The sequence below is a fragment of the Rhinocladiella mackenziei genome (assembly GCF_000835555.1).
Source record: "Rhinocladiella mackenziei CBS 650.93 unplaced genomic scaffold supercont1.10, whole genome shotgun sequence".
NCBI classification, from domain to species: Eukaryota; Fungi; Ascomycota; class Eurotiomycetes; order Chaetothyriales; family Herpotrichiellaceae; genus Rhinocladiella; species Rhinocladiella mackenziei.
This window is the reverse complement of record NW_013550595.1, coordinates 543598-567503: the sequence shown is the minus strand read 5'-3', so window position 1 is coordinate 567503 and position 23906 is coordinate 543598. Positions and strand designations below refer to the sequence as shown.

General features: G+C 51.1%; 11 protein-coding genes across 11 annotated transcripts; 3 read left to right on the top strand and 8 right to left on the bottom strand.

Moving 5' to 3' along the window:
* Positions 1-458: 458 nt before the first annotated feature.
* Z518_10890 (uncharacterized protein) lies at positions 459-1139 on the top strand (the record flags this gene model as incomplete). The annotated part of the gene is made up of 3 exons (XM_013411721.1): positions 459-494; positions 546-629; positions 690-1139. 3 exons carry the CDS (start codon positions 459-461, stop codon positions 1137-1139), a joined length of 570 nt encoding a protein of 189 aa, XP_013267175.1.
* A 1243-nt stretch (positions 1140-2382) lies between these two features.
* Positions 2383-3723, bottom strand: Z518_10889 (uncharacterized protein; the record flags this gene model as incomplete). Its single annotated transcript, XM_013411720.1, has 1 exon — positions 2383-3723. One exon carries the CDS (start codon positions 3721-3723, stop codon positions 2383-2385), a length of 1341 nt encoding a protein of 446 aa, XP_013267174.1.
* Positions 3724-4728: 1005 nt separating this feature from the next.
* Positions 4729-7017, bottom strand: Z518_10888 (uncharacterized protein; the record flags this gene model as incomplete). The annotated part of the gene is made up of 4 exons (XM_013411719.1): positions 4729-6510; positions 6573-6647; positions 6706-6831; positions 6898-7017. The coding sequence occupies 4 exons, from the start codon at positions 7015-7017 to the stop codon at positions 4729-4731; spliced, it is 2103 nt and encodes a 700-aa protein (XP_013267173.1).
* A 657-nt stretch (positions 7018-7674) lies between these two features.
* Positions 7675-9085, bottom strand: Z518_10887 (histidinol dehydrogenase; the record flags this gene model as incomplete). The annotated part of the gene is made up of 2 exons (XM_013411718.1): positions 7675-7950; positions 8024-9085. The coding sequence occupies 2 exons, from the start codon at positions 9083-9085 to the stop codon at positions 7675-7677; spliced, it is 1338 nt and encodes a 445-aa protein (XP_013267172.1).
* Positions 9086-9807: 722 nt separating this feature from the next.
* Positions 9808-11505, bottom strand: Z518_10886 (uncharacterized protein; the record flags this gene model as incomplete). The annotated part of the gene is made up of 1 exon (XM_013411717.1): positions 9808-11505. The coding sequence occupies one exon, from the start codon at positions 11503-11505 to the stop codon at positions 9808-9810; it is 1698 nt and encodes a 565-aa protein (XP_013267171.1).
* Positions 11506-12009: 504 nt separating this feature from the next.
* On the top strand, positions 12010-12588 carry Z518_10885 (uncharacterized protein; the record flags this gene model as incomplete). The annotated part of the gene is made up of 1 exon (XM_013411716.1): positions 12010-12588. The coding sequence occupies one exon, from the start codon at positions 12010-12012 to the stop codon at positions 12586-12588; it is 579 nt and encodes a 192-aa protein (XP_013267170.1).
* A 157-nt stretch (positions 12589-12745) lies between these two features.
* On the bottom strand, positions 12746-13175 carry Z518_10884 (uncharacterized protein; the record flags this gene model as incomplete). The annotated part of the gene is made up of 2 exons (XM_013411715.1): positions 12746-12826; positions 12879-13175. The coding sequence occupies 2 exons, from the start codon at positions 13173-13175 to the stop codon at positions 12746-12748; spliced, it is 378 nt and encodes a 125-aa protein (XP_013267169.1).
* Positions 13176-13743: 568 nt separating this feature from the next.
* Z518_10883 (uncharacterized protein) lies at positions 13744-15603 on the top strand (the record flags this gene model as incomplete). The annotated part of the gene is made up of 5 exons (XM_013411714.1): positions 13744-14139; positions 14222-14820; positions 14896-14991; positions 15058-15179; positions 15248-15603. The coding sequence occupies 5 exons, from the start codon at positions 13744-13746 to the stop codon at positions 15601-15603; spliced, it is 1569 nt and encodes a 522-aa protein (XP_013267168.1).
* Positions 15604-15942: 339 nt separating this feature from the next.
* Positions 15943-17115, bottom strand: Z518_10882 (uncharacterized protein; the record flags this gene model as incomplete). Its single annotated transcript, XM_013411713.1, has 4 exons — positions 15943-15999; positions 16097-16762; positions 16917-17050; positions 17103-17115. 4 exons carry the CDS (start codon positions 17113-17115, stop codon positions 15943-15945), a joined length of 870 nt encoding a protein of 289 aa, XP_013267167.1.
* An 814-nt stretch (positions 17116-17929) lies between these two features.
* Z518_10881 (uncharacterized protein) lies at positions 17930-21050 on the bottom strand (the record flags this gene model as incomplete). Its single annotated transcript, XM_013411712.1, has 5 exons — positions 17930-19013; positions 19070-19194; positions 19250-19384; positions 19435-20758; positions 20824-21050. The coding sequence occupies 5 exons, from the start codon at positions 21048-21050 to the stop codon at positions 17930-17932; spliced, it is 2895 nt and encodes a 964-aa protein (XP_013267166.1).
* Positions 21051-22408: 1358 nt separating this feature from the next.
* On the bottom strand, positions 22409-23812 carry Z518_10880 (uncharacterized protein; the record flags this gene model as incomplete). The annotated part of the gene is made up of 1 exon (XM_013411711.1): positions 22409-23812. The coding sequence occupies one exon, from the start codon at positions 23810-23812 to the stop codon at positions 22409-22411; it is 1404 nt and encodes a 467-aa protein (XP_013267165.1).
* Between the last annotated feature and the right edge of the window lie 94 nt (positions 23813-23906).

Sequence of the window (23906 nt, the reverse complement as noted above, 5' to 3'; positions counted from 1 at the left end):
ACAACTGCGTCTCATTTCCGTATTGGTGGCTTTCTTCGAAGACTCCAGAACCTGTGGCTCGTGCCAAATTCTCAATCCTCACCACTGAAACTTTCGTCGAACTGCTTCGATCAGTTTTATCAGTCTGGCCGGCCCAAAACGCGCTCAGACCGAATTTTGGCTGATCCCTCCACCTCCCTATTCACAATCCTGTCACCCGAAATCAAGTCCACAACCGATATCTCACTCGCGACCTGCCTCCTCTCTCGCACCTCGATACCATTGATTTCCTCTGGCTCAAGCGGATTTTGCAGCACTGAGAGAACAGCAAGCGCTCGGACCGCTAAGTACTGGTAGTCATTGATCGGTCGGGAGTCTCACACACCCTACCATAACCACCATTACTGAAAATCGTCGGCGTCGCTTCGTATCTTTGAGTGGAAAAAGCCACAAAGCTACAAGCAGAAAGGCAGGCAAAAATGAATCCACACCAGAAGAACAAGATCGACATCTCCGTACGCTATCACTGTATCTCGCAGAGCGAGGCTCATGCTAACACATCCTAGAAATTGTCTGCGGACGAGCAGCGTCTGTTTCGACTTTATGGAAAACTGCCAAATAAGAGTGATCTGTTGCAGAACAAATTGAAGGTATAAACTCCTCCATCCCCGATCACCTGAAATTTTTCATTCTCTGATGGTCTGGATTAGGAACGTAAATATTTCGACTCTGGTGACTATGCCCTGTCCAAAGCCGGCAAAGCTTCCGACACGGGCGTTACTACCATTGGCACCGAACATCCCAAAGCCGATGAGATCCCTCACATGAGTCCCCTCAAACACACTCTCTCGCGCACGGATTCAGTCTCCGGTGCGGTTGGACCAGGAGTAGGTGTCGGTATTGCGACCAGTCCCGATGGGCAAACCATGCTACCTGGCGCGGGAATGCATCGTGGAGGTATCAATGGAATCCCTCGCGGTGGACTCCCGGGAGCTACAAGCCGTAGTCCAGTCAAGGAGAGCAGCTTCTTGGCCAGGAGCGCCAGTGCTGACGAGCAAGATGCTACCGTGGTTCAAGAAGGGGAAGCTGACGGCCCTGATGTTATGGCAGGAAGTATCAGTCCACCGGCTAGAAAGGAGGGCATCCCAATTCGACGATGATTCAAGGTGTACACACAATGAATGCTCGATATGAAAGCACACAAATGACTGGGGAGGCGAAGATGTATGATTTGCTGACCCGTACTACAATACCTGTACCCATCACCTCAAAGATGCTGGACGGCTGGACTGTTGATCCTCGACGATCCGAAAGTGCAATCTCGGAAAAGCAACTGGGAAAATCAAAAACAATCGACCAACAAATCAGTCCTTACCTATGTGTGGAACTGAACATTCAATGTTACGTTGTGGTTTTATGACAAGCAATCTTGAAAGGCTATGCTATGTTGTGCTATGGGCATATGGAGGGGGAATGTTCAGGGAGGGGAATTATGGAGTTTTACTGCCTGGGAAAAGGCGATTTTTACACGATGTACGCTTCCAAGGACGCCGTGCTATGCAGTGCTATGCTATTCTCAAATGATGATACTGTCGTCCCAAGGACGAACACTCTCTATCTGCGTGACTTTGATTTCATGGGGGGAATGCCTGAAGGTTTTCTTCGAACGGTATTCTGTACTCGGTATGTGAAGCTTAGTTCAGGCTGACTGGGTGGTCTGATGTATGCACCCAAAGTCGAGCTAGGCAGAGCAGAAATTCATGTTAATTCAGTTTTAATTCAGTTCCATTGAAGTTTCCATCGTCCAGAATAATCTTGGTTCGATCGGCCAATTCCTTCCCTGTTTCCGTGTCATTTTCATTCTCATTCTGCTTGAACTCGATGAGATGTGTTCTGTTCACCCTGGTTTTCTTCAATTGCTCCTTCCTAATGACGGTATCAGATCCTTGTGCCCTTTAATTCTATGTCCATGAGGACATGGTTGTGTTCCTATGACACTTCTTCACTTCAATTCTCGATAAGCCCCGGCTTTCTGATCACTTGCAGGCCCCAAAATGTTCAATTATCTGGAGCCATTCCAGAAGGTAACCGCAGGTTGCAGAGCTCACGAGCTGGGTCAACCTTAATCTCATCCCCCTGCGAACCTTCAATCGTCCACCTCCGCAACTGAGTTCCGATCTTTTTTAGGGGGGTTGGTGCTCATGTCGCATATGCCAGGGAATGCCATCCTGGTAGCAGTATTTCAACCTTGGGTCGGTCTCATTGGGGCATGTTTCATGGATATTCCGTTTTTTCACCTGCTTCGGCAAGCCGCTGCAGTGGGGTAATTTGAGATGAAAAGAATCGGGGCAAAATCTTGGATTATTTTCCTTGGTAAAGTGTCTTTGGTCATCGCACCGATTTTCAATCAACCTTCCAGTGCCCGCCGTCGATGTCATCTTCTTTGCCCAGCCACAACTCGATCGCATACAATCCCATCGTGCCGACCAAATTCACCCATTTCCACAGGTTTCCGTTCATCCCTGGTTGACCATTACCGCTCCACCATGCGCCGATGGTTTCAGTTAGCCCTGGCGAGTAGCCTCCCATCGTGGTTGCAAAATGTTGCATGAGAAGACTCGTGTAAACGGCGATGAGAATGCTGGGGGAAAACCAGGATAAGAAGGCGAGATATTGATTGCCCGCATTGGAATCATCGAGAGACGGTTCCATGCTCAGCCCTCGTGCACCACTTTCGTTGATTGCCGGAATGATGCGAGTCGACGCGTAGAAGACGAACAGGCGATATCCCAGGGAGATCAATACCGAAGGCGTGACGGCCTTAAATGCTGCTGCTATGAAATCCAAAGCGTTGACTAGGGCGCCTGGAAGCGAGGACAACGCGTGCATGATGGCCGTATAAGAGGACATGATTATGGGCGGGAAGGGCGGAAAATCGGGCGCTGAAGAAGCTGTTCCGGGCGCGGTAGGGATGTTCGGTTTGTAGTCTGTGAAGATTTGGTAGATGCACAGAACAATGTAGGCGAAGAGGAGGGATGATTCCATGGCCGTGCCTCTTCCGGAGACGGTGCCATATCCACCGAGAAATATGGCGGAGGCGATGGCAATGCCGATGAGAGTCGAGTCGAGACTAGAGACATCGGGGAATTGCAAGACTCGCCAGAGAAAGTAGACCGAACTTGACACCACCGCGGCAGAAGTGACCAAGAGAGTGAGGAGCCAGGCGTCGCTCCATTCGCTCCTGTTCACTAACCATCGAGAGAATTGACCGACGGCCTGTATGACCAGGAGGCTGCAAAAGCCCTCGAGAAGTTGAAATATTGGTGAGGACCATCGCAGAAGGACATCCCATCCGCCAATAGCCGTATTTTCAAGGAGACCTTCTGGTCCAAAGAGAGAATCCCAGAGGTTAGAATGGGAGTCCCACAAACCCTTCTTGGGTCTGAAGGTTCTCTCCACCCAGCCTCCACTGTTGTCTGCGTCCACCGAGAATCTTCCCAACGCCCAGATGCAGAGACCGGGCAAGATGATCCATTGTAAACCCCGCAGAATGTTGATAAGGACCCTTCTGAATCCTGATCGATCTGGCGTGGAAATTCGCAACACAGAGAGGACAAAGTAAAACGAGGCGATGGACAGAGAGTAGGCGAGGCCGGCATCGCGTCCACCGATATCGAAAGTGAGGGGTATTAAGAGAATAATGAGTGTCAGAAAGAGAAAAGCGGATAGAGCGCGGGTGAACATTCGGTCGGTCAGGTGGAATGAGCGGAATGAGCGATGGATGTTTCAGGTCAAAAGAGAGAGGGTTGACAACTCGATCAGTCGGCGCAGGTAGATTTCATAGGGCGCGCAAGGAATGGAGGGCTTTGACGTGTTTCGCGCAGGAGCCTGTTGAATGCTGGACAGGTTGGGTGGGAGTCGCGGTGTTGTCGAGGTCTGGATTTTCACATGTCATTCCGAATTTGACAGAAGGAGGGCGGGCTGAGTATTCAGATGGAGGTTGTGCTGGGTGAGAGGGTAGAGAGAGGCAGAGTCGAGGTCGAAATGGCGACGGCGTTTTTGTCGATGGTGAGGACAAGGACGGGAAGACGGACAAGCTGTCGCGTGCACTGCGCGAATGGAATTGAGCAGTTGGAAAGCCAAGGACGTAGGCTGCAGGGCAAAAAAAGCAGGGAGCGCTGGGATACAACAAGGCAGCGCCAATTTCCTCTGCTGGCCTGGTTCCGAACTGGCACAACAAAACCCGAAAATTAAAGAATCTTGTGTGCCCCGTAGGTTCTTTGTTCTATTTAACTAATTCCATCCATTACTTCTTCAGGGGGTATGCAGGGCTCTTCACCGCAAGAACAAGGGAAACTCTAGGTTGCAGGAGGTGGCGATGGCATTGACTAGTCCAATCGGCGGACGGGACATCTCCCTCAAGTGGACATCTCCTTCGCTCGTTTTTTTCTTGCTACGGGGAGAGAATACCCTTCCACACGCCATGGCACTGAAGAAATAAAAGATCACAAAGGGACAGCAAATCAATGAGAAAAGACAGAAGATGAGACTCAGAAGAGAGGGACATCCGTCTGACCAATCAGAGCCTGAGTTCGAACCTCGCTGGTGTGACACGTGATCGTGTCTTGGCATCATCTGCGACCTCGAAACTTTGAAGTTTACAAACCAACCTCAACTTGATTGTCTTTCCATCTGCGACGAGAGATATTTTGTCGAACAGAGGCTCTGTGGACTAGTGTTATAGGTATGTTAATCTACCCTCATCGCGGCACCCACATCCGGCACGCCCACTCCCTCAACTACCTTTCCACCCACCACCTCATAAATCGGGATCTCCTCCAATCTCTCGATAACATGATGCAACGTTGGTAAACAATCCCAATCCAGCGCATCGATCTTGAATGTCGCCCTACAGGCCTGCCACACCCTCTGCGTCACCGGCTGCGGCATGTCTTCCTTGTACGGTACAAATACGGCGTGTTCTTCGGCTGATGTGCCTTTATTCGCTCTGCCGACTTTGGGGACATAACGATAGACCAAGATGCCGTCGTCGTCTTCTCCGCTGATCTTGCCCGTGACGTTCTTCATATCCGTGACCGGTGTCAACCCTTCCAGTCGGAAATTTCCCCAATGCGATCCCTGCCAGCTGGTGTTGATCCGATACGACTGCGTGCCCCGATACACGTCGATGGCCGAGTAGAGTTTTGGCATACCCAACTCTTCACGACCCGAGACGATGGGGTCGGTCAGTGATTCGAATAAGATGGGCATGTATGTGCCGCTGACAATTTCGCCGTCGTCTTTGACATACTCTACCCCGTGGATGTACAGCCCGAGGTGGTGGTATCCGGAACCACCAAGCCATTCCATTTTGTCAAGTGTTGTCTGCGAGAAGGATGCGTACGCCACTGTCCCGGGCGACTTGAAGCGATATTTCTTATTTCCGGGCGGAAATAGATTCTGCAGCACCGTCCGCGAAGTCTTAAATTTGATCGACGCCGTCGTGAATGTGGACTCGAGGGCGTTGCGTACTACGCCTTCGTGTGTCTGGCGCGGACCGGGCATTGGCCCAAACTGGATCGGCATTCGCCAGTAGATCTTGGGGGTCTGCGACCATTTGAACTCCCGAAGGCGTTGTGTCGAATTGTCGAACTCGTCATGTCCGAAGTTGTAATTGGTGAACTCGATCATGTCCAATTTGACTCCGTCCTTGAGATCCCGCCCGGCCGAGCGCGAGTATCCCTGAATTCGGCTGGCGCGCTCATAGCGGATGGATTCCCACAATTTGAGACGCGCCGGCACGTCTTTGGCCGACAGGCCGCGTTCGAGAACGACGGTCAAAGCAGCGGCGTCTTCAATCGCACAGCCTGCACCCTGGCCTTGGTGCGGGAGGAAAGGATGGGCAGCATCGCCGATGAGGACAAGGCGGTCGTTGACCCACGTGGGCAAGGTGGACATGTCCAGGAGTTTCCACAACTTCAGAGAGTCTGGTTTGGCTTTCGCGATCAGTGCTTGGACTGCAGGATCGAAGTCCCGATACACGTTGAGGAGCATATCGTGAGTTGCGTGCGTGTTCCAGTCATCGGAAGCCTCGGATTCCTCTTCGGGGTGAATACAGACAAAGTTCAGGAGCGTATTGTGGCTGGTAGGGTACATGACTACCCGTCGGTCGGTGGCATACCAGATCATCAAGTGACCGTCCTTTTCGGCGAACCTCTTGGTAACCGGATCTTCAAGCGCAGCGGAGCGTTCAATCATAAATCGAAACGCCGATTTGCCAGAGCCGAAGACCTTGGCTTCTTTACCACCCGCAACCGCGGCACGAGTTTGAGAATGCACGCCATCAGCGCCGACAACCACATCACCCCGCACCACGGAGCCGTCCTTCAAGGTGATGCTGGCTGAGGAAGGGTCAACATCGACCACCGATGTTGAGAGATTTAGTTCAACCGGGATCCCACGGAGAGCCGTGCTGGTGGCGAGCTTTTTGAGTGTTTCGTGGAGATGAACTCGGTGGGCGAGGACCCATTCCTACAAAACAACAAAGTTGAGCTTGCACTGATCTCGAGGCGTGCGAAGAGGTCTGTTCTTACATGCTGCCATATCTGGTTTGAGGTTTGCAGGTCTATTTCTCGCTTCACCACTCCGGTCGATGTGTATTCGGTCAACTATGCACGCAAAGAGTCAGTCTTGGACCACTGAACAGCAACGCGACGGTGCACCTACCCTCTCCATCAAATTCGCACCACCCGCCCTCACATCAACACCTAACCGTTTGAGAACACCATGCGCATTGGGGGCAACGTGGATGGCCGCGCCGGTCTCTGTGGCGAACTGGCTTTGTTCGTAGATCTGTATGGATCTTTTCGTTAGGAAACTCATCAATCAAATGGCATGCTCTTCGATCAGTTGGCGTACATGAACTTCATGGCCTTGCTGTTGCAGACCAATTGCTGCTGAGAGACCGGCAATACCAGCACCAACAACCAAAACCTTCAGTCCTGACTTCTTGTCATCATGGAGGTACCCGTTGGCCATCGTAGACGTTGGAATTGTTTCTGCCATCGGAGCGACTCTCTGTCGGGAAGTGAACACCTAGAATATTCAAGGGCCAAGACGCCCAAAGCCCAGGACAATTGGGCAATATCAAACGTAAAGAAGCAACCAAGCTCGACAGCGTTGGGATTTACAATCTCCAATCATGTAGGACGAAGCGTTTCTGGACGAGGACGTCTAGGTCGAATTTTCGTTTCAAAACGAATGATTCCGTCTGAGATGGTTAAGGGACCAGAAAATATCGATTCAGCCCAAGGTCAAAGAGACTCTCCACACGGTGCCGAAGCATCGTCAATACCGCGCCTGAAATGGGACCAAGGTGAACCACTCGCAGGAGAGAGGTGGTAACCTGACCTCTAAACCCGGGACCTCTCAAGCCAGGCATAGATTGAAAGCAAAGAGAAGAAACGCGAATCGAACTTGAGCCATCGGGATGTGGAGGAGTATATTCTCACTTCGGCTCCACGACAAATGAGGAGAAGAATGGAGTGGGCTCTGCGGGATATCGTTCGGTATGTGAAATGGGCATTGGCAATGGTAGAAACCGCAGAAGCTCTGGAATTTCATCCAGCCAGAGCGAATTTCACTACTGACTAGGCTACAGATCACCATGCCACCACAAGATCTCCCCTTCATGCTTTACAGCCTTGGTCGATAATCATGCTGTACGTCCCGCCCACTAATCCACTCAAAGTCGTCCCTCAAGAATTTATGTGCACGCAAATCTCCCGATCGAGCATGTCCCTCGAAATTCTCCGCCCTCGCCGCCCGTCCGCAGAGACGACCCAACTCGCCGCTAGCATTATTCGATTTGACTTCCTGGTAAGTGACAGTGCGCAAGAATTTTCCAACCCAGAGACCGCCCGTATAGCGAGCTGCTTTTCGCGTAGGAAGGACATGATTGGTACCGATGCACTATAAATGAAAGATGGTGTGTAAGCGCAACCGAATCGAAGAACTAAAAGAAGGGAAACGAAAAATAACCCACCTTATCACCGTATGACACGCATGTCCTATCGCCCAAAAAGATCGCTCCATAATGTTGCATCTTCTCCAGTGCCTCTCGTGGATTCTTTGTCAAGATCTGCACGTGTTCCGAGGCATATGCATCGGCCAGAGCATAGGCTTCATCCAAGTTCTCTACAACCGCGACCTCGCCGTACGTCTTCCACGATGTTCCCGCCAGTCCTGCGGTTGGTAGATTCAGCAACAACTTATCCACGTGATCGATAGTTTTGCGACCCAGGTCTTCGCTATTTGTGATGAGAATCGCAGGCGTGTCAGGCCCATGCTCAGCCTGCGAAAGCAAGTCCGTTGCCACTGTATAGGGATCGGCGTGTTCGTCAGCTACGATCAGAACCTCCGTTGGTCCCGCAAAGAGATCTATTCCCACATCGCCATAGAGCTGGCGTTTGCCCTCGGCGACAAAGGCGTTGCCCGGTCCAGCGATGAAGTCGACTTTACGGATCGTTTCAGTCCCCACGGCCATGGCCGCGATGGCCTGGACACCGCCTAGGATGAAAATCTCGTCAGCGCCCGCGAGATGCATGGCCGCAATGGTTGCGTTGGGAAGTTGGCCCGCGATCGGCGGCGTGCAGCCGATGACATGTTTGACGCCTGCGACTTTGGCTGTTAGGATCGTCATGTGCGCGGATGCAAGCAAAGGGTAACGCCCTCCAGGGATATATGCGCCGACGGCGTTGATAGGATTGTTTCGCTGACCCAAGAAGACACCGGGCTGGATCTCGAGTTCAAAGTCCTTGAGCGAGTCGCGTTGAGCCTGGGCAAATGTTCGCACGTTGTATTGTACGGCTTTGATATCCTTGATGGTTTGCTCAGGTATTCGGCTCATGGCTTCTTCAATTTGAGCCCTGGAGAGCCTGAACGAGGCGGGGTTCCATTTGTCGAAACGTTGGGAGAATTCACGCACAGCCACGTCGCCTTGGAGGCGGACTGTGTCGATGACATTTTTTACTATGTCTTGGACATCAGGCGATGTTCGTGGTGTAGCGGTGGTGGTGGCGCCGGTCTTGAGATAGGTGGGTGCCATGCCTCCTTATTCTTGTTTATGACAAACAACTTTTGGTTGTTCTCAAGATGGTAGGTCTATTTCCTTGAAGCCCAGATACAGCCTTGTCAGGCATGCGATGTTATATCCCATTTCTGATTCAGTGGAATATTCGTGCCCTACCGGCTACGGATCTCGACGAACTTTTATGGCTACTAGCATGTCGAGCAGCAGAACATTCCCGTTCTGGTCGCCATCTATCGGCTCCACATCATTTAGGAATCGTTCTAGCGTTCAGCAGACGGGATGTCTAATCCCCACTTTCAATCTCCTGCCATAGCGAATTAGATTTTGACCGACTGGCCGGCACCGAGAAAAGCCGGTGCGTCTATGGCAGCATAGCGTCTTTAAGAACATTCGGGTCTTACTATATGTAATGAACACCAAACATTCACATTCTCTACGGGATATCTAACTCTAACCCCTTTTCATAACACGGCCATTGTTTTGAATCAAGTGTGATTTGCCGCACACTGAACTTCTGTATGCTTCACCTACCTGTATATATATGGCCTTCTTTTGGCGGAATGATAGGCAAAGTCAAATAATTGATAAACTTTGGACCGAAATGAATATTATTCTTTCCGGCAAATTTGGCTTCTGATCTGTTCGCGAGATAGTTTCATCAGCCTCGAACTCATCGAAACATGCAGCAACAGAATGAGGAATGAGAAATAGGATAACAAAAGAGCAAGATGGATGACCTACCGATCCACAGGACTCGTATGCTGAAAGACGCCGGACCCTTGCGTATCTCCTGACGACACTTCCAATACAATCCTCGCCCCAGGCTCGACCACCACGTTTGTCGGCCACACCTCCACGTCCACGGAATATACCTCACCGGGCAATACGGGCTGGACCGAAGTCGAGAAGTAATCTCGATACGGCAGATAGGGTCTGTGCCGGTGGTGTTCAGTGTTGACTTTGCGCAGACTCACCCGGAGCCAGCCTTTGCAGAGCGGGACCGGATCGCCTGCTGTGCCGGTGTAGAAGACTTCTTTGCCCGAAGTGCCGATATGGCGGAGTGTAAGGAACAGATCGATATCGCTGGGCACAGTCCCGCCGATGTAGGGGTTCATCGAGACGTTGAGGTGAGCGACAATGTGCCCTGTGATTTCGGTTTCGCTTGGCATGGGCGCCGTGGTGAATTGGACGAGTTGTGGCGCTTGTAGGGTTCCTAGGGCTCGGTAGGTTAATTTGCGCGTATGAGTATACTTTGGTTCTTCCGTCGTCAATCTCAGGTCATCGGTCAAATAGTACCTAGTGTACTGGGTCCGAGGGATCGGCCAATCTTCTTCGTCTCTGGTGGGAAACTTCATCTCGGCCTCTGGATTATTATATCCTGCATCCCCCTGGCGAAGGACGAGGCCGATTTTCGGCACTTTTCCCGCGACGGACCAGCCAACACGATCATCGTTTCGAAGAAAAGCGTCGAGAAAAGTTCGCTGCATCTCCACTTGTTCATGGTAGTAGAAAGGTAAATCGTGCCTTCCAACGCAGAAGCGGAGGTACTTGAGCTTGGAGCCCGCTTGTGTGAATCCCTCGACGTTGCCTCGCAAGTGCAGCAAGATTCCCCCCCAGTTGCCCACACTGAGGAGCGGAACCTTGATATCGTCCAAATTGTACTCCTTGGACGCATAGTATGGTTGGTCTCGAAACTCGTTGTTCACATTATCGATGTTCTGGTCATTGCGGTTGTGCTCGAGCTCCTCGGCCGATAGGTCTCCTTCGATGGTGTCGGGGCCCCAATTTCTCGACTTTCGACCACTCAGGCCGTACTGATTGCTGAGGACCTGCCGGTTCCACCAGAACCGAATGAATTCGTTGGATAAGATGCCGCCGTGCCGGCAGCGATCCCGATAGTAGTCGCTCATTCCTTCCCAGGGAATCATGGCCGCGAGGCCTTTGGGTTGTAACGCCGCGACCCGCCATTGACTGCCGGCGTAGTAAGAGATTCCTAGGAGGCCGACTTTGCCGTTGGACCAGGACTGCTCCGCGGACCATTCCACTGCGTCAAAAAATGCTTCGCTGGTCCCCTTGGACATGGTGTCGAGGATGCCGGGGGATTGGCCGAGGCCGCGTTCGTCGACACGCACGACTGCGTAGCCATGTGATGTCCAGTATTTCGGGTCGGGCGTTTCCCAGGCCGAGTGTTCGGATTTGTGTTCTGGGTTGACTTCGGAGAATGATTGGGCGTGGAAGTCGCTGTATGGGATATCTTTTCCATACGGTCCATATGTGACGAGGGCGGGATATTTCTGCGTCTCGTCTTTGGGACGGTAGACATTACATCTCACAAGCCCCTGAGAGCTTTTGAGTGGGATGGTCACATTTTGTTCAAAGATGTACGTGAAGGAGTCTCGGTCGATGGAGGAGATGTCGCGGATTTGATTGGGCATTTTGGCAAATAGGTTCAACAGGACTTGAGTGCAAGAGTTCAGAGGCGGTCGAAATGAAATCACAGATCTTAGGGGAAAGTCTTGTTTAATCTTGTCTCAGGTTCTGTAAAGGATTAGCCAGTGGCTATTGGACGTTGGATTTTGGAAGTCGAGATGTTTGCGTTGGACAAGGCTCGGGATCCAGTGGAGCCGATGTCCACACACGGGCGAACGTCAGCCTCATTATCGTACCAGCTTCTCCGTCCGGAGTGCTAGTAAAACTAGTCAATTCTGCAGAAAATTACTAATGTAGAGTCCACTAGGAAAAAGAGAAACGGTGTCAGTCACCTCAAGTCTTATCACATTGACATCAACTACAAACTCATTATTCGTACTATCTGATACCAGTCCTGGTCCCCCTAGGAGTAGAAGGGTTTCTCGCATTCTGTAGGTCCTTCCGGCCAAACCAGAAATTCTCAAACATTCAAACAATATCGATAAAAACCAGCTGGAGAAACTGTGAAAATGACTTCCACGGACAGAGAACTTCTCGACAACGGTCTACCTGTCATTAAACGCTTCATCACAGGCCACAATTCTGATGCCCAAGCCATTTTCTCCCACCGGCTTGGAGAAACTCTGCCATGGCAGACACTCGCTGACGGGGCACGATTCAGTCTGGGCTACACCACCGACAAATTTCCCGTTCAAATGAGCGACGAAGAAGATATTCAGGTCTACGAACGTTACCTCGAAAACAAGCCCGGCATCACCATTCCTGGAGGTACGGTGTTGAGATTTGTCGACATGAGGCCCGGGGTCTTATCGCCCATGCATCGCACCGTGAGCCTGGATTACGGAGTGGTTCTGGAAGGCGAGGTGGAATTGGTGCTGGATTCAGGGGAAGTTAGGCTGATGAGGCGTGGGGACGTGGCTATTCAGAGAGGTACGAATCATGCATGGAGAAATGCGAGCAGGACCAAGTGGGCTAGAATGATGTATGTTTTGCAGGAATCTGAGGCTCTCAGGATTGGAGGCAAGGATTTAGGTGAGGATTATGGCGGTATTCCGGATGTGAGACCTTCTGGGTCGGCGGAGCATTAGATCAAGTCAAGGCCGAGACGACATAAAAAGATGCAGAACCTATGGCATTCACTTCCAGCACCAAAAAGAATTCTCAGAATGGTAAAAGCTTCTATGAGAGCGAGCGGTACCACCCGAATTCGAGCATTGCCGTGCCTTGACTCTTCGGTTGTCCTTCCTACCGCTCACCACCAATGTCATATCTGAAGATCTTGTCATTCAACTTGCCTCCTGTATGTCTCCAGAGCGTAGAAATATTCTCAATCCAGTTAGCTGCGACACTCTATTTCGGGAACTCGAACATAACTTACAGCCTCCAACTGAACACCTCTCAACATGGTAAAAATAAAAGCCCTCTCGATTCTGTTGACGCCGGCCGGCCGCTGGCTTCGATCCAGGTTCCGATTGACTGGTCGGTATGGTGGAATCCGTCGATGATCGTTTGGCCACCAGTGCGGATTGTTATATGGCTCAGGAGCTCTTGCCTGAGGTTTGGGGTGCTCAGGGGGTCCTGATCGTTGAGGATCGCCAGAATGGTGTAAGTCGTAGTCCGTGAGGACTTCGAGCACAGCGCGCGAGGTTGGATTGGTGGTTGTCGTGATGGACATTCTGGATGATGAGCAAAAAAAAAAAAAAAAAAAAAAGAAAATAAGAAAGGGGAATCGAGGTAAAGATATGGCTGATCAGATGAAATCCGAGATCCAAATTCCGGATCCTGTTCTACACTCGACCGCCGACGGCGTCGAAGCCCAAGGGGAGAAACAAAAGCTGAAGACTCGAGTGATTCCTCGGATTGTCTGATTCCTCGATTCCTGGACTTGCAAAGTCTCAGAGTCGTAGATTCCCGATGGTGGAGGAGGCCAAGCTGCCCACACTTCCGAAGTCAGTAATATCACGATATCCTTTGACATAGGGATCCGGTGATGGACGTTCTCGAACTTCGCCCACACCGAAAGAACAGTGCAGTTCCGCTGATGCGGTCCTTGAAACATATTCAGAATCCCTTTGAATTGGGTACGGAGCCTTTTGTTTCATATTCGGTCGAGAAGGGCGCATGTCGGTCCCAATCTGTGGAAACGTCGACCGATCAAAGATAATTTGACGACATTCGCATAGTAGCTTTTTCTCTCACCCATCTTCAGCCAGAAATCTGTGATAGACATTAATCATCACATCATGGCCGACTCATTTCATCGAATCCGTGCCTCGGTCATCGAGGGTCGAGCGCGAACACCTCGTTACATCCAACGACAACTCCTCCTCTTGCACAACACTTTACAAAAATCACTCCCAGCCATCCGGACGGCCATCAGACGAGAGACCAATTACACTCCCGCTGAGATTGATGTCGAAATCTACTTGACTTTCAAAATGCTCAAGCGGGAGTATGAGTCACTGGATCTCTCCAAGTTTCTGGAAGACGAATACAGCCTGGCCCATCGAAAGGACCATCCTTCTCGCCGCGTCGCCATTGGATGTGTCTATATCATCCCTTCGCGGCATACTCGGTTTTACTCGGTCGTGCAGCCCGTCGCTGCTGCTATTGCCGCTGGAAATTGTGTCATGATCGAGGTGGGTAAATTCAGGTCTCTCTCCCCCTGGCCAGAATGTCAAATAGGAGAATTCCAGCGCTAACGACAGTGACTCAACTCAGCTAGACAAGTCTGCTTCAGAGTTCGACTCTCTATTGGCAAAGGTTCTCTCTGAATCTGTGGACAAGGCCACCTTTGCCGTTGTGACCGGCAAACCCAACGACCAAGACTTCTTCACTCAGCACTGCGTCGTGGTGGACGCTCCGAGTGACCCTGAGAAACGGGGATCGGCTCGCACATTACTGGCACCTGCTTCACCCAGATCTGTTGCCGTGGTCGATCGGACTGCGATTGCCGCTTCATCATCTCCTTCTCCTTTTCCCGCCGACAGCGCCAGCAGCATCGCCCAAGTAGCGCGAGAGATTGTGCGCGCACGATTCAGTTTTGGTGGCGAGTCTCCCTATGCACCGGATCTGGTGCTGGTCAACGAGTTTATGTTACCTCAATTCTGCCGCGAAGCAGTACAGTACGCTACAATTTTGTTGGCAGAAAACGTCCAGACGAGCCCCGGGGATGATTACGATGATAATACCGCCACATCTCGGCCTGTGCTGGCGAGATCCGTCGGCGAGAGCCCATTAACCAAAGAATTGTTGCAAGCTGATTGCGTGTCTACTCTTGTATCAGGTGTGGGGGGGAAGGTCTTGCATGTTCAGAAGAGGTGAGAGAAAGCAAACCCTCACAACCCTTGTTCCACACATGTTGAGAGTCACTGAATTTTTCGTCCATGATACAGAGTTCCGGCACTTTTGAATCGAAAGATCTCGGAGCCAGTCCTCGTGGTCCACTCTATGCGTAGCCTTGACGACGGCATCGACTTGGCCAATTCCCTGTATGCCTTATATTCCCACCAAATCTTCTGAAGCTCGTGAAACGGATAGCTAATATTTGGACGTAGTAACAACAACAAGCCGCATCTTGCAACGTACTTTTTCTCCAACGCCGCAACGGCCAAATATCTTGGCCAATTCATCCCATCACATATCTCATTTGCCAACTCAATCCCGGTTGAATTACTTGGTAAGTACATGCTACTGATGGATAAATATTTGGCTGAGTTCTCGGAAACTGACCATATTGGCAAAAAGTTGGCCCTGCTGCCCCCGTCTCGTCTTCCCAACCGACAACTATTCACCCGCGTCACCCACGCGATCTCTTCTCCTACCCTTCACCAGAATACATCTCCACTCGGACAGATCAACAGTTTCTATGCAATCTCTTAAATTCGTCTACGACTACCAAAGAATCTCGGAAACAGATGCACGACGTTCTTGTCAAACCTTTGACCCCGATGAATGAGGGTTCGGGTAAGGCGATAGGATTCTTCGAGCAAGGCCTTATCCTTGGCGGTGTTGTGGGTTTGTTGAGCTTGATGAGCGTGCTCGGTGCTTTTGGGAGGTATGTTGCAGGCCCGGTTATAAGAGGAAAGCTTGCGAAGAGATAGGGAGGTGCTAGCCGGTATTAGTAAGAGGGGAAAGAGACCTTATTGCAGATTTTTGGCTGCGTATGATGACAGAGCGAAAGATGGACGCAAATATGCGAATTTAGTTTGATTGGCACACATGAGGAAAAAAGCGTATTGATAAACGGAATTCCCAGCCTTGTCTTTCCCCGAAATAGGTGTGGATTTCACTTGATTGGCTAGGATTCTCTCTGGATATGGAGTGACTGAGATTCGATAGGGGCTACTAAAGAATAGAGATACTATCCCCTTGACTCCTAGAAAAAAAGATCACCCTTTGGAAATACTCGTTATTCGTCGTCATTTCTATAAGCTAGATACTCATGCAGCAACACCTACCCACGAACCAAACGCATATTGCGAATTGCACATGTTCGTCTGTTCAAATAACCAAGTTAGTTTTAAAACATGGCGTTTCTTTCCCCCTCTGCCGCAAGGGGAAATGTTTAAGAATATGCGATTTGAGATCACTTACCAACTCCCAAGTCTCAGCCTTCAGCTCGCCATAGGTCCCCTGATCCTCCTCATCGCCCACGGCGCCCGCCACGAACATGGCACTCATAAAATGATCATCCGTCGCATGTGCATCACGGTACTGCGGATGCTTCATAAGCCTCGTCACCGCCCTCTTTAGTCTCGGGCCCGAATTCGCGCCCACAACATCCTGGAAACTCTGCCGGAACTCCAATGCCCATGGCTCGGGCGGCGTCTGTTGCGCGAAATTATCGCGATAGTCGAGCATGGGCTCCCATTTGTTGCGGTACAGATTGTGCACGGCGCCGCCAGAACCGATGAGTAAGTATCCTTCGCGGCGGAGGGGGCGGAGGGCTTCCCCCATCGCAACATGGAAGTGTGGATCGTACCGTGAGTTCATGCTGATAATGGTCGTGGGTGGACAGCCGGATGGGAACATCCGGATGAGAATGAGGTAGGTGTCGTGGATCCAGTTAAAGGATGGGTTCCCCTCGGCTTCGAAGCCAGCGGCGCGAAGCATGGAGATACACCGGTTGGCAGTCGGGATGTCAGGGTTGAGCTTGTAGTCGACGTATTTGGATGGATGGACGTAGGCGACGGGGGATTTGTTGGGGGATGGGTTCGTCGCGACTTGCACGGCGTTGTTGAGTGCGGCCCAGTGTGCGCCCTATATCATGGGATAGAAAGTAGTTAGATGGCGCTGGTAGCATGAAAACTTGAAGAAAATGAAGGAGGGGGACAGAGACTTGGTTAAGGCGTGGTATAAGATGACCGAGAAGCTTGAGAGATGAAAGGGTAGAGTAACGGAACAGAATGCATACCATGATAACCACACCTTTGATATTGTGAGCCAGAGCCTCATCGCCACACTGTTTCCAGTACTTGGCTGACTCTGATTCTTCACCTAGCATCATAGTTGAACCGTGAGAGAAGAAGTAGACTGGTGTCAAGTTTCCTGTGCGTTTCGTCAGTCAGGCATTTTAACGGGAGCAATGTTGTGGATGCACTCTTGGACGCCATTGTCTATGTTCAGGAACAAGCATCAAAGTTGATATTTGTGTCCACGTTCCGGACTTGCAGACGGGAAAAGTGTTTTAAGGAGTCTACAGTTGAAAGGTACAAGAGCAAAAGTTTGGTGGTTGTCTAACTCGAAATCGACTGAAGTCTATTTAGTTTGTTACTGATTCATTCGACGGGTGTTCCAATGAAACAGCGAGACGTCGGCCGGAAGAAGGGTCGTCAAAGATCGTCTCTCCGGGCCGTGAGTATCATCAGCCTTGAGACGCTCTATATAAGCCGATGTGGAGGTGGTCCCTCGGCTCGGCAGGCGCCCACCTCTCCTCTGACCATTTAGGTGGGTGTAGATCGTTCCGAAATGGTGCCCATAAGTTGACACCGTGACGAATCAGGTTTAAGCACATTGCACAAAGACAGTGATAGAGAATTTGACTTCAAGTTTCAAGGGAAAGGCTTTGCCCGTGATGTGGCGAGCAAGGCTGCAATAAAGCCTCGTCCATAAGGAGTTTTGGTGATAAATCAGCTCGGTAACAAGTCTAAAAGCAGAGTTCAGAGTAAGTCTACTTGCTGTGCATCTCGAAAACCGCCTATTTGAGCAAATTATCTGTCTCATACATCTTTTTGGCCTATCCCACAGGCCGTTCTGCCACGAACAAATTTCTTGTGAAATCGCAATTTTAGATGCCGAACAAAATTCTGCCTCCAAACTCCGCAAAATACATGAACTTTTCCAGGAGTTCCGTTTTCACCTCATGGCTCCATGCAAAATCCAAAACCATTACTTGATGCACACCAGTTATACCCTTGTGAGCAACACTCACCTCTTTCGCACAGCTGCCGCCGCGCCTCCCAAAGACTTCATCAGCTTATTCAAGTTCGTAACTAAAGGCGGACAGCTGCGTTCATCACCCCAGTTCTTCTTGCGCAACAGATCGGTGATGGCGGCCATCGTCGCCACGGGATCCGTCAATGGCACATCGGGCTTCCCGTTTGACTTTTCCCCTTCTAAATATCGGCGGATTGAAGGCACTCCTCTGCCTAATACCAGAAATCGTTGGAGCTCGGGTCCATCTTCTCCGTCCAGTCTGACATGCCCTGCAATTTTATCATCGGGTGAAGGTGTGGGTTGAGACGCAAAGTTTGACAGAGGAGATTCAGTGGCCGTCACAGCTTTGCCGAGGACAGCGTAGGCCCAAAAAGCCAGACTGGCATGGTAGACCGCCACAGCCGACGCTTCGCGTAACATCCCATTCGGGTACTGCTTCGCCGCACGTAAGATTTGTCCGGCATGGAAAAGGGCTTGTCGTGACTCGGCCGACTCGGCCCAAACTTTCAGTAAAGGAAACACCTTTCTCGCTTCCTCTTCTCCCTCCTTACCGGCTAAAAGTTGGACATCTTCCAGCGACACATGCAGATGCATGAGGCAAAGTTCGCGCAGCAGCGTTGAAGGAGGAGTCATGCTCCCTTCCCACTCGGTGGCATTCAGACGCAGATGCTGAATCAATCGTGTAGTTTCCTGGTACAGGGAATTCGCCGTCATCCCATTGATCCGAGAATCACCTTTATTGTTGACATTCAGTGTTTCCTTCATCTGTCGATATTGCCAAATCAATGCCCAGATGGAAGAAAGGACAAGGGCGAGAGTCATTTGGACGTCGACGACATGCCCAAACCTGAAGATCACACTGGTGTCGTCAATGCAGTGCCGAATAGATGGAAGACGATCATCTATCTGGTCTCGTTTGGCAAGATACAGGCTTTTCCAATCACCGGCGGTTTTTGCCAGCCACAAATCTCTCGAATAAGGTAGATCGGCGGAAAGTTCGGAGTATGAGATAAGTGGCTGGGTGAGAAGGGAGGTGGAGGACTGAGCGTCTCTAAAGAACAAATGAAGGCCAAGGCTATCCATGGCCTGTCAGCAGCACCTCGCACATACCGGATCAAGAGTGTAGCTCACCGTTTGAAGGACTCCGCTTCTGCCCAGGCCCGCCACTTGGAATCTGTCGTCCTCTCATCATCGCTTTCCTGAGGCACGGTCTCAGGGTGTCGATGTCGTCGAAATTGACCGGCCCTCCGCATCATCTGAGTTTGCTATGGTCAGCACGTCGGGAAGCTGGCCGCACTGAAAACCACTTACGGTGACCAGGGGCAGAGCAAAACTCTCTGCGATCTCCATCTTGCGTCGGTCCCCACTCCACAGCGAGACGTTCAAATGCAAAGCGTACGATTGCAGCATTCTCAACTTGCGTGTGTTTCTGTTGTCACTCTCGAACTAGGATTCATTTAGCATAGGATCCTGATGCAGCATTCGTTCCCACGTACTCTCTCCGGCATCGCCATTCGGACAGCCTCCTGGATCGCAAAGCCAAGCTTTCTGATTTCTGGAACGCGGCAGGTGGTAGCTCCAGAGGCAATCATTGCCGCCAAAAATTCGGGTATCTCCTCGTTGATACTCAGGGTGCCCGGATGAATCCAAGAATCGTCCCCACGCAAATGATGAATCAGAGAGATGTTCAACAATCTCGTCAGCATTGCTTGTGAAGGAAAACACGATACGACGCGAGGGTAGATGGTCGCATTGCACGTGCTCAAGATCAGGGCTAGGATGCTATCCCGAGAGGCTAAGCTCAACTGCTCTGGAATAGGTGCAGGGTCAATTCCTTCCGTCTCCAATATGCTATGGTCAAACGGAAGGGACAAATTGGCCTGTTCGGCATTGCCGATATCTCCCAGAGTAGGCGTCCACAGCCAGATGGAATCTCTGAAGGCTTGCTCGCCAAGGGTGATGCTGCCCCGCAATACGTTTCCTGGAGTACTATAGCCGCCTTTCGAAGGAAGAGGCTCGTCTCCATCGAATCGGACCGTGGAGAATTGTGAGACTTGGTTGGGGATGAATAAATTTGGCGCAAAACCGTTCAAGTCTATGTCAAAGGCATGATCCCCGTTGAAATCCAAAAGATTACGAGAGTATGGCTGGATGGCGTCTGAACTCAAAGGCCGGACATCATTATTTGGAGCAGGAGTCATAACATGTCTAAGAAAATCCAGAAAAGGGACATCATCAAAGCTCATTGGAGAAGGATCGGCCTGGTGGAATGGTGAACCCATGCGCATCATGGCCGACTCGACCATCCCGTCACTCAGCTCCCCTAAGTTTGCGGCTCGGTCCCCTTGTTCGAAGCTGGGGACATCAGGCAGCTGAGTGGGATCCAGTATTGAATGATCTGTTGCTGAGGCCGCGGTAGGCATTGGGTTGGCGGTCACCGGAACCATCATCATGTCCGAATGCGGCTGCTGTGCAAGGGGTGAGACATGTGTATGGGATGGCTGACATTGGCCCTGCTGAGATGGAACGGGCATCTGAAAGGTTGAAGGAGCGATTGTGTCGGAGGAGACGCTGGATCGACTGGCATAGCGATGGCGTGTAGAATCCATGGATCTTCGAGAGCGGGATTGTGCATATGCGCACGACATCCCTTTTTTCTTACATCGGCCACATGGAGAGGTGCCTTCACAGCGGAGTTTGGCTTCGGCACAAGCTACGCAAGCTTGAAAGACTCTGGGATGAGCTGGCTTGGTGGGATTTTTGAGACCTCGGCCAGATTCATCTTGATTGTGGCCGTTGGCATGACGCTTCAGCAAGTCCCTAAAACTTGGTGAGCGGCACTACAACAGTAACGAACAATATAAGAGTCGTTTAAGACCACTTACGATCTGGCAAAGCTCTTTCCACAGATGTCGCATCCGAAGGGCTTTTCATGTGTGTGTGATCGGTAATGGCGGGCCAGGTGGTCAACTCGCATATAACTTCGCTTGCAGATATTGCAGGAGAAGGGATTGGTGTCAGTGCCATCATGATGTGGAGAGGTAGAGGAACCCGAAAGTTCTATAGTATTGTTGTTACCAAAGGCGATCAGAGCTTGCTGTGTTGCATCCATTCCTAATCCCAAGCAGTTCAAATATTGCTTGATGCCGTGGTGGGCGAATTCAGAGAAGGAGCGACGAGGAGAGGAGGAGGAGGAGAAAATTGCGGGGAACGGAGAGCAGGCTTGTACTGCATAGTATCATTTCGGGGCGGGGAAGAGTGCAGCCTAATCCCAGCCCCCAGGTTGTCTTCTCTAGAGTGCAAATGCTGGGTGTAGCTTAGTACTTCTGGCCAACTGGTGACGCCACCACCATCTGTAACCGTTGGTGCTTCCGGACCCGGCCCGAAGCAACGGTCGGAATGGAGCAACATTAATCCTTAGGTATAGTGGAGGGAGTTTCCTTCATGCGCAGTAAACGGTAACAAGGAGAGTTTAATCATGAGAGACGACCACATTTTTTAACACAGACATTCAGTTTGAATGGCGCGTTGCTCTATGCATTGGCGTGTCGATTGAAGCCGCGGCGCAGCCTTGAGCGAGACATTCGCGATGGCACCATTTGTCAATCCCTCGCGATGTCGCGAAGCATACCCGGACTCACTGATGATACATGCCAGAACGCATCCTCTCCGATAGACTTCCGCGCTGTTCGAATCGAGAGGAAGCTTATCACCATCGTCAATACTTAGGGATGGGAATTCGTTATCTAGATAACCTTCGTTCTTTGGAACCCATGTTACACTCTTGGGCGATTTGATTGCAAGGTGATTGTGGACTACCATGGGCAAGCTAGGGTAGGCCTTAGCCTTGGTTTCCTTGGTATTTACTGTCATTCTGCTTGGCCATTGCTAATTTGTCCAATCGTTCATTCTGGCTTCTGCCCCAATCTACTCCCGTACGACCACAACACTCATCCTTCGAGAAAACCTGGCGGAAGCCGCGGGATGTCCTTCTCCTGCCTTAGTTGCACAAGAGGAGCCGCAGCCAAGGAAATGGTACTATTCGAAGTGACTGCTTGTACCCGGACGATGATATCTTGTCTACCCTGGAGCTGCCTGAAACGGGTTGGCATCTTTGGACCTCTTTGATGTGAGGTTACAATTCTGTATCTTATGGCTCACTGATTGTCACTGATAACTGTGAGATATCCCAAGATGCCGAATGTTTGTCACGTCTATAAATGGCACAGGTTTAGCACCTCTAGAAGCCTCCAAAGGAAAAAAAAGAAAACACACCATTCACTGCGTTCTCCAGACAAAACGCACTGCTGTTCAGCTTTTGCCGCCGCCGCTCTGATATGGGGTTGTTTGGCGGAAAGTCAGTGGAAAAACTGCCTCCAGTTTCCTCTGGCCCTCTACGAGCACTCATATCTCTAGATGGCCTTGTTAGCGGCGCTGATTGGAAGTCCCGGCCATAATAGATGTCCACCTCTACAACTTTCCTTTCCATTCATGTTCGTTGGCCAATCCCCCGACGCCCGAGGCATCATCAACATCCAAATATCCACAGATTACGCCATCAGGATCCAGTTTGCGTCGCAGTTCCATCAACCTCGTCGCATTTTCATCGGCCCAAAACTTAGTGCGACGAACTTGGAAATCCGAGTCGCCCAAATACGCCCCATCACTGTGCCTCTCGACTTTTCGCATGATGTCTTTCACCCATGCCTGACATCGGTCATCATCGGACTCGTGTTCCCAGACGGTATACAGAGCAAAATAATGATCGCTTTGCATGCTCAGAGCCATGTCTGGCAGATCCCTCCTGCTACATGGATTCATCGAGTACCAGAGGGAAAACGCTTTGGGATGCGGTAACGTGGTGAAGGCTTCCTCTAACACGGCTGCCACATTCTCATCGTTGCTAATATACGCATTCTCTGCACAGTAACGGTGATTCTCCGGGTTGGCCGCTGTTTGCTTCTTGTACTCGTTCGCCAGACTGGTCGGTTGATTGATCAACTCGAGGAGAGCGCCTTCTGGTCGGCTCCGGTTTGCTTGTTCCAGAGCTGCGCGTGCCTCTTCGTCTGAGTTCTTGAAGGTCACAAATAGGGGTATGATGCACGGTTTGCGTGTGCCCACCTCCGGAGGAGCTGTTGCTCCCACCGCCACGATCTCTGTATCGGCATCGAATTCCGGCGAGATTTTGACTATCCAGTCCATGACGACTCGATAGTGTGACATGGGGTAGACCAAGGTGGTAGACAGTATGTTTGAGTATGATGGCTTCACACGAAGATGAAACTTGGTGACCACAGCAGGAAATCCAGGGCCAGCCCCTCGAGCACACCAAAACAGCTCGGGATTTTCGGTGGCATTGCAATGGACCAGGTCTCCTTGGGCATTGACGGCGTCGATGGCCAGAACTTGCTCACATGCCCAGCCCCAATTCTTGCAATTCCACCCCATACCTCCTTGCAGAAGGAAACCCCCAACGCCGACGTCAGGGCAGTGGCCGCCCGCGAACATGAGACCTTTCTGAGCCAAATACCCATTGAGGACTCGGCCTGTGGTGCTGGGTGACACAGTGACGGTCCCCTTGGTTTCGTCGAGCTCCAGGAGGTGGTAATTCCCCAGGTCAATCAGGATGGCGTCATCACGGACACTCCAGGAAGCCCAACTGTGACCTCCTGAGCGGACTGAGACACGACATTGCTGTTGGATGGCAAGCCGAACGGCCTCAACAATATGTGATTCCTCTGTGGCTTCTACCACTGCACGTGGATGTCGTCGAGGTCGGCGTTGATTGAAAACTCGTCCTACACGTGCTCGCTCGTACTCGGACTCAAGGCTCTCAGTACGCCAAATGATTGGAAGTTCCTGGGTAGATCCCATGGTTGCTGGTGTACCCCTTTTTGACTACGGGGAATGATATGGTTCGAACGTCACTTGCGTCGGACCGAGGCGAGTCTTCCGGCCCTTTAAACAC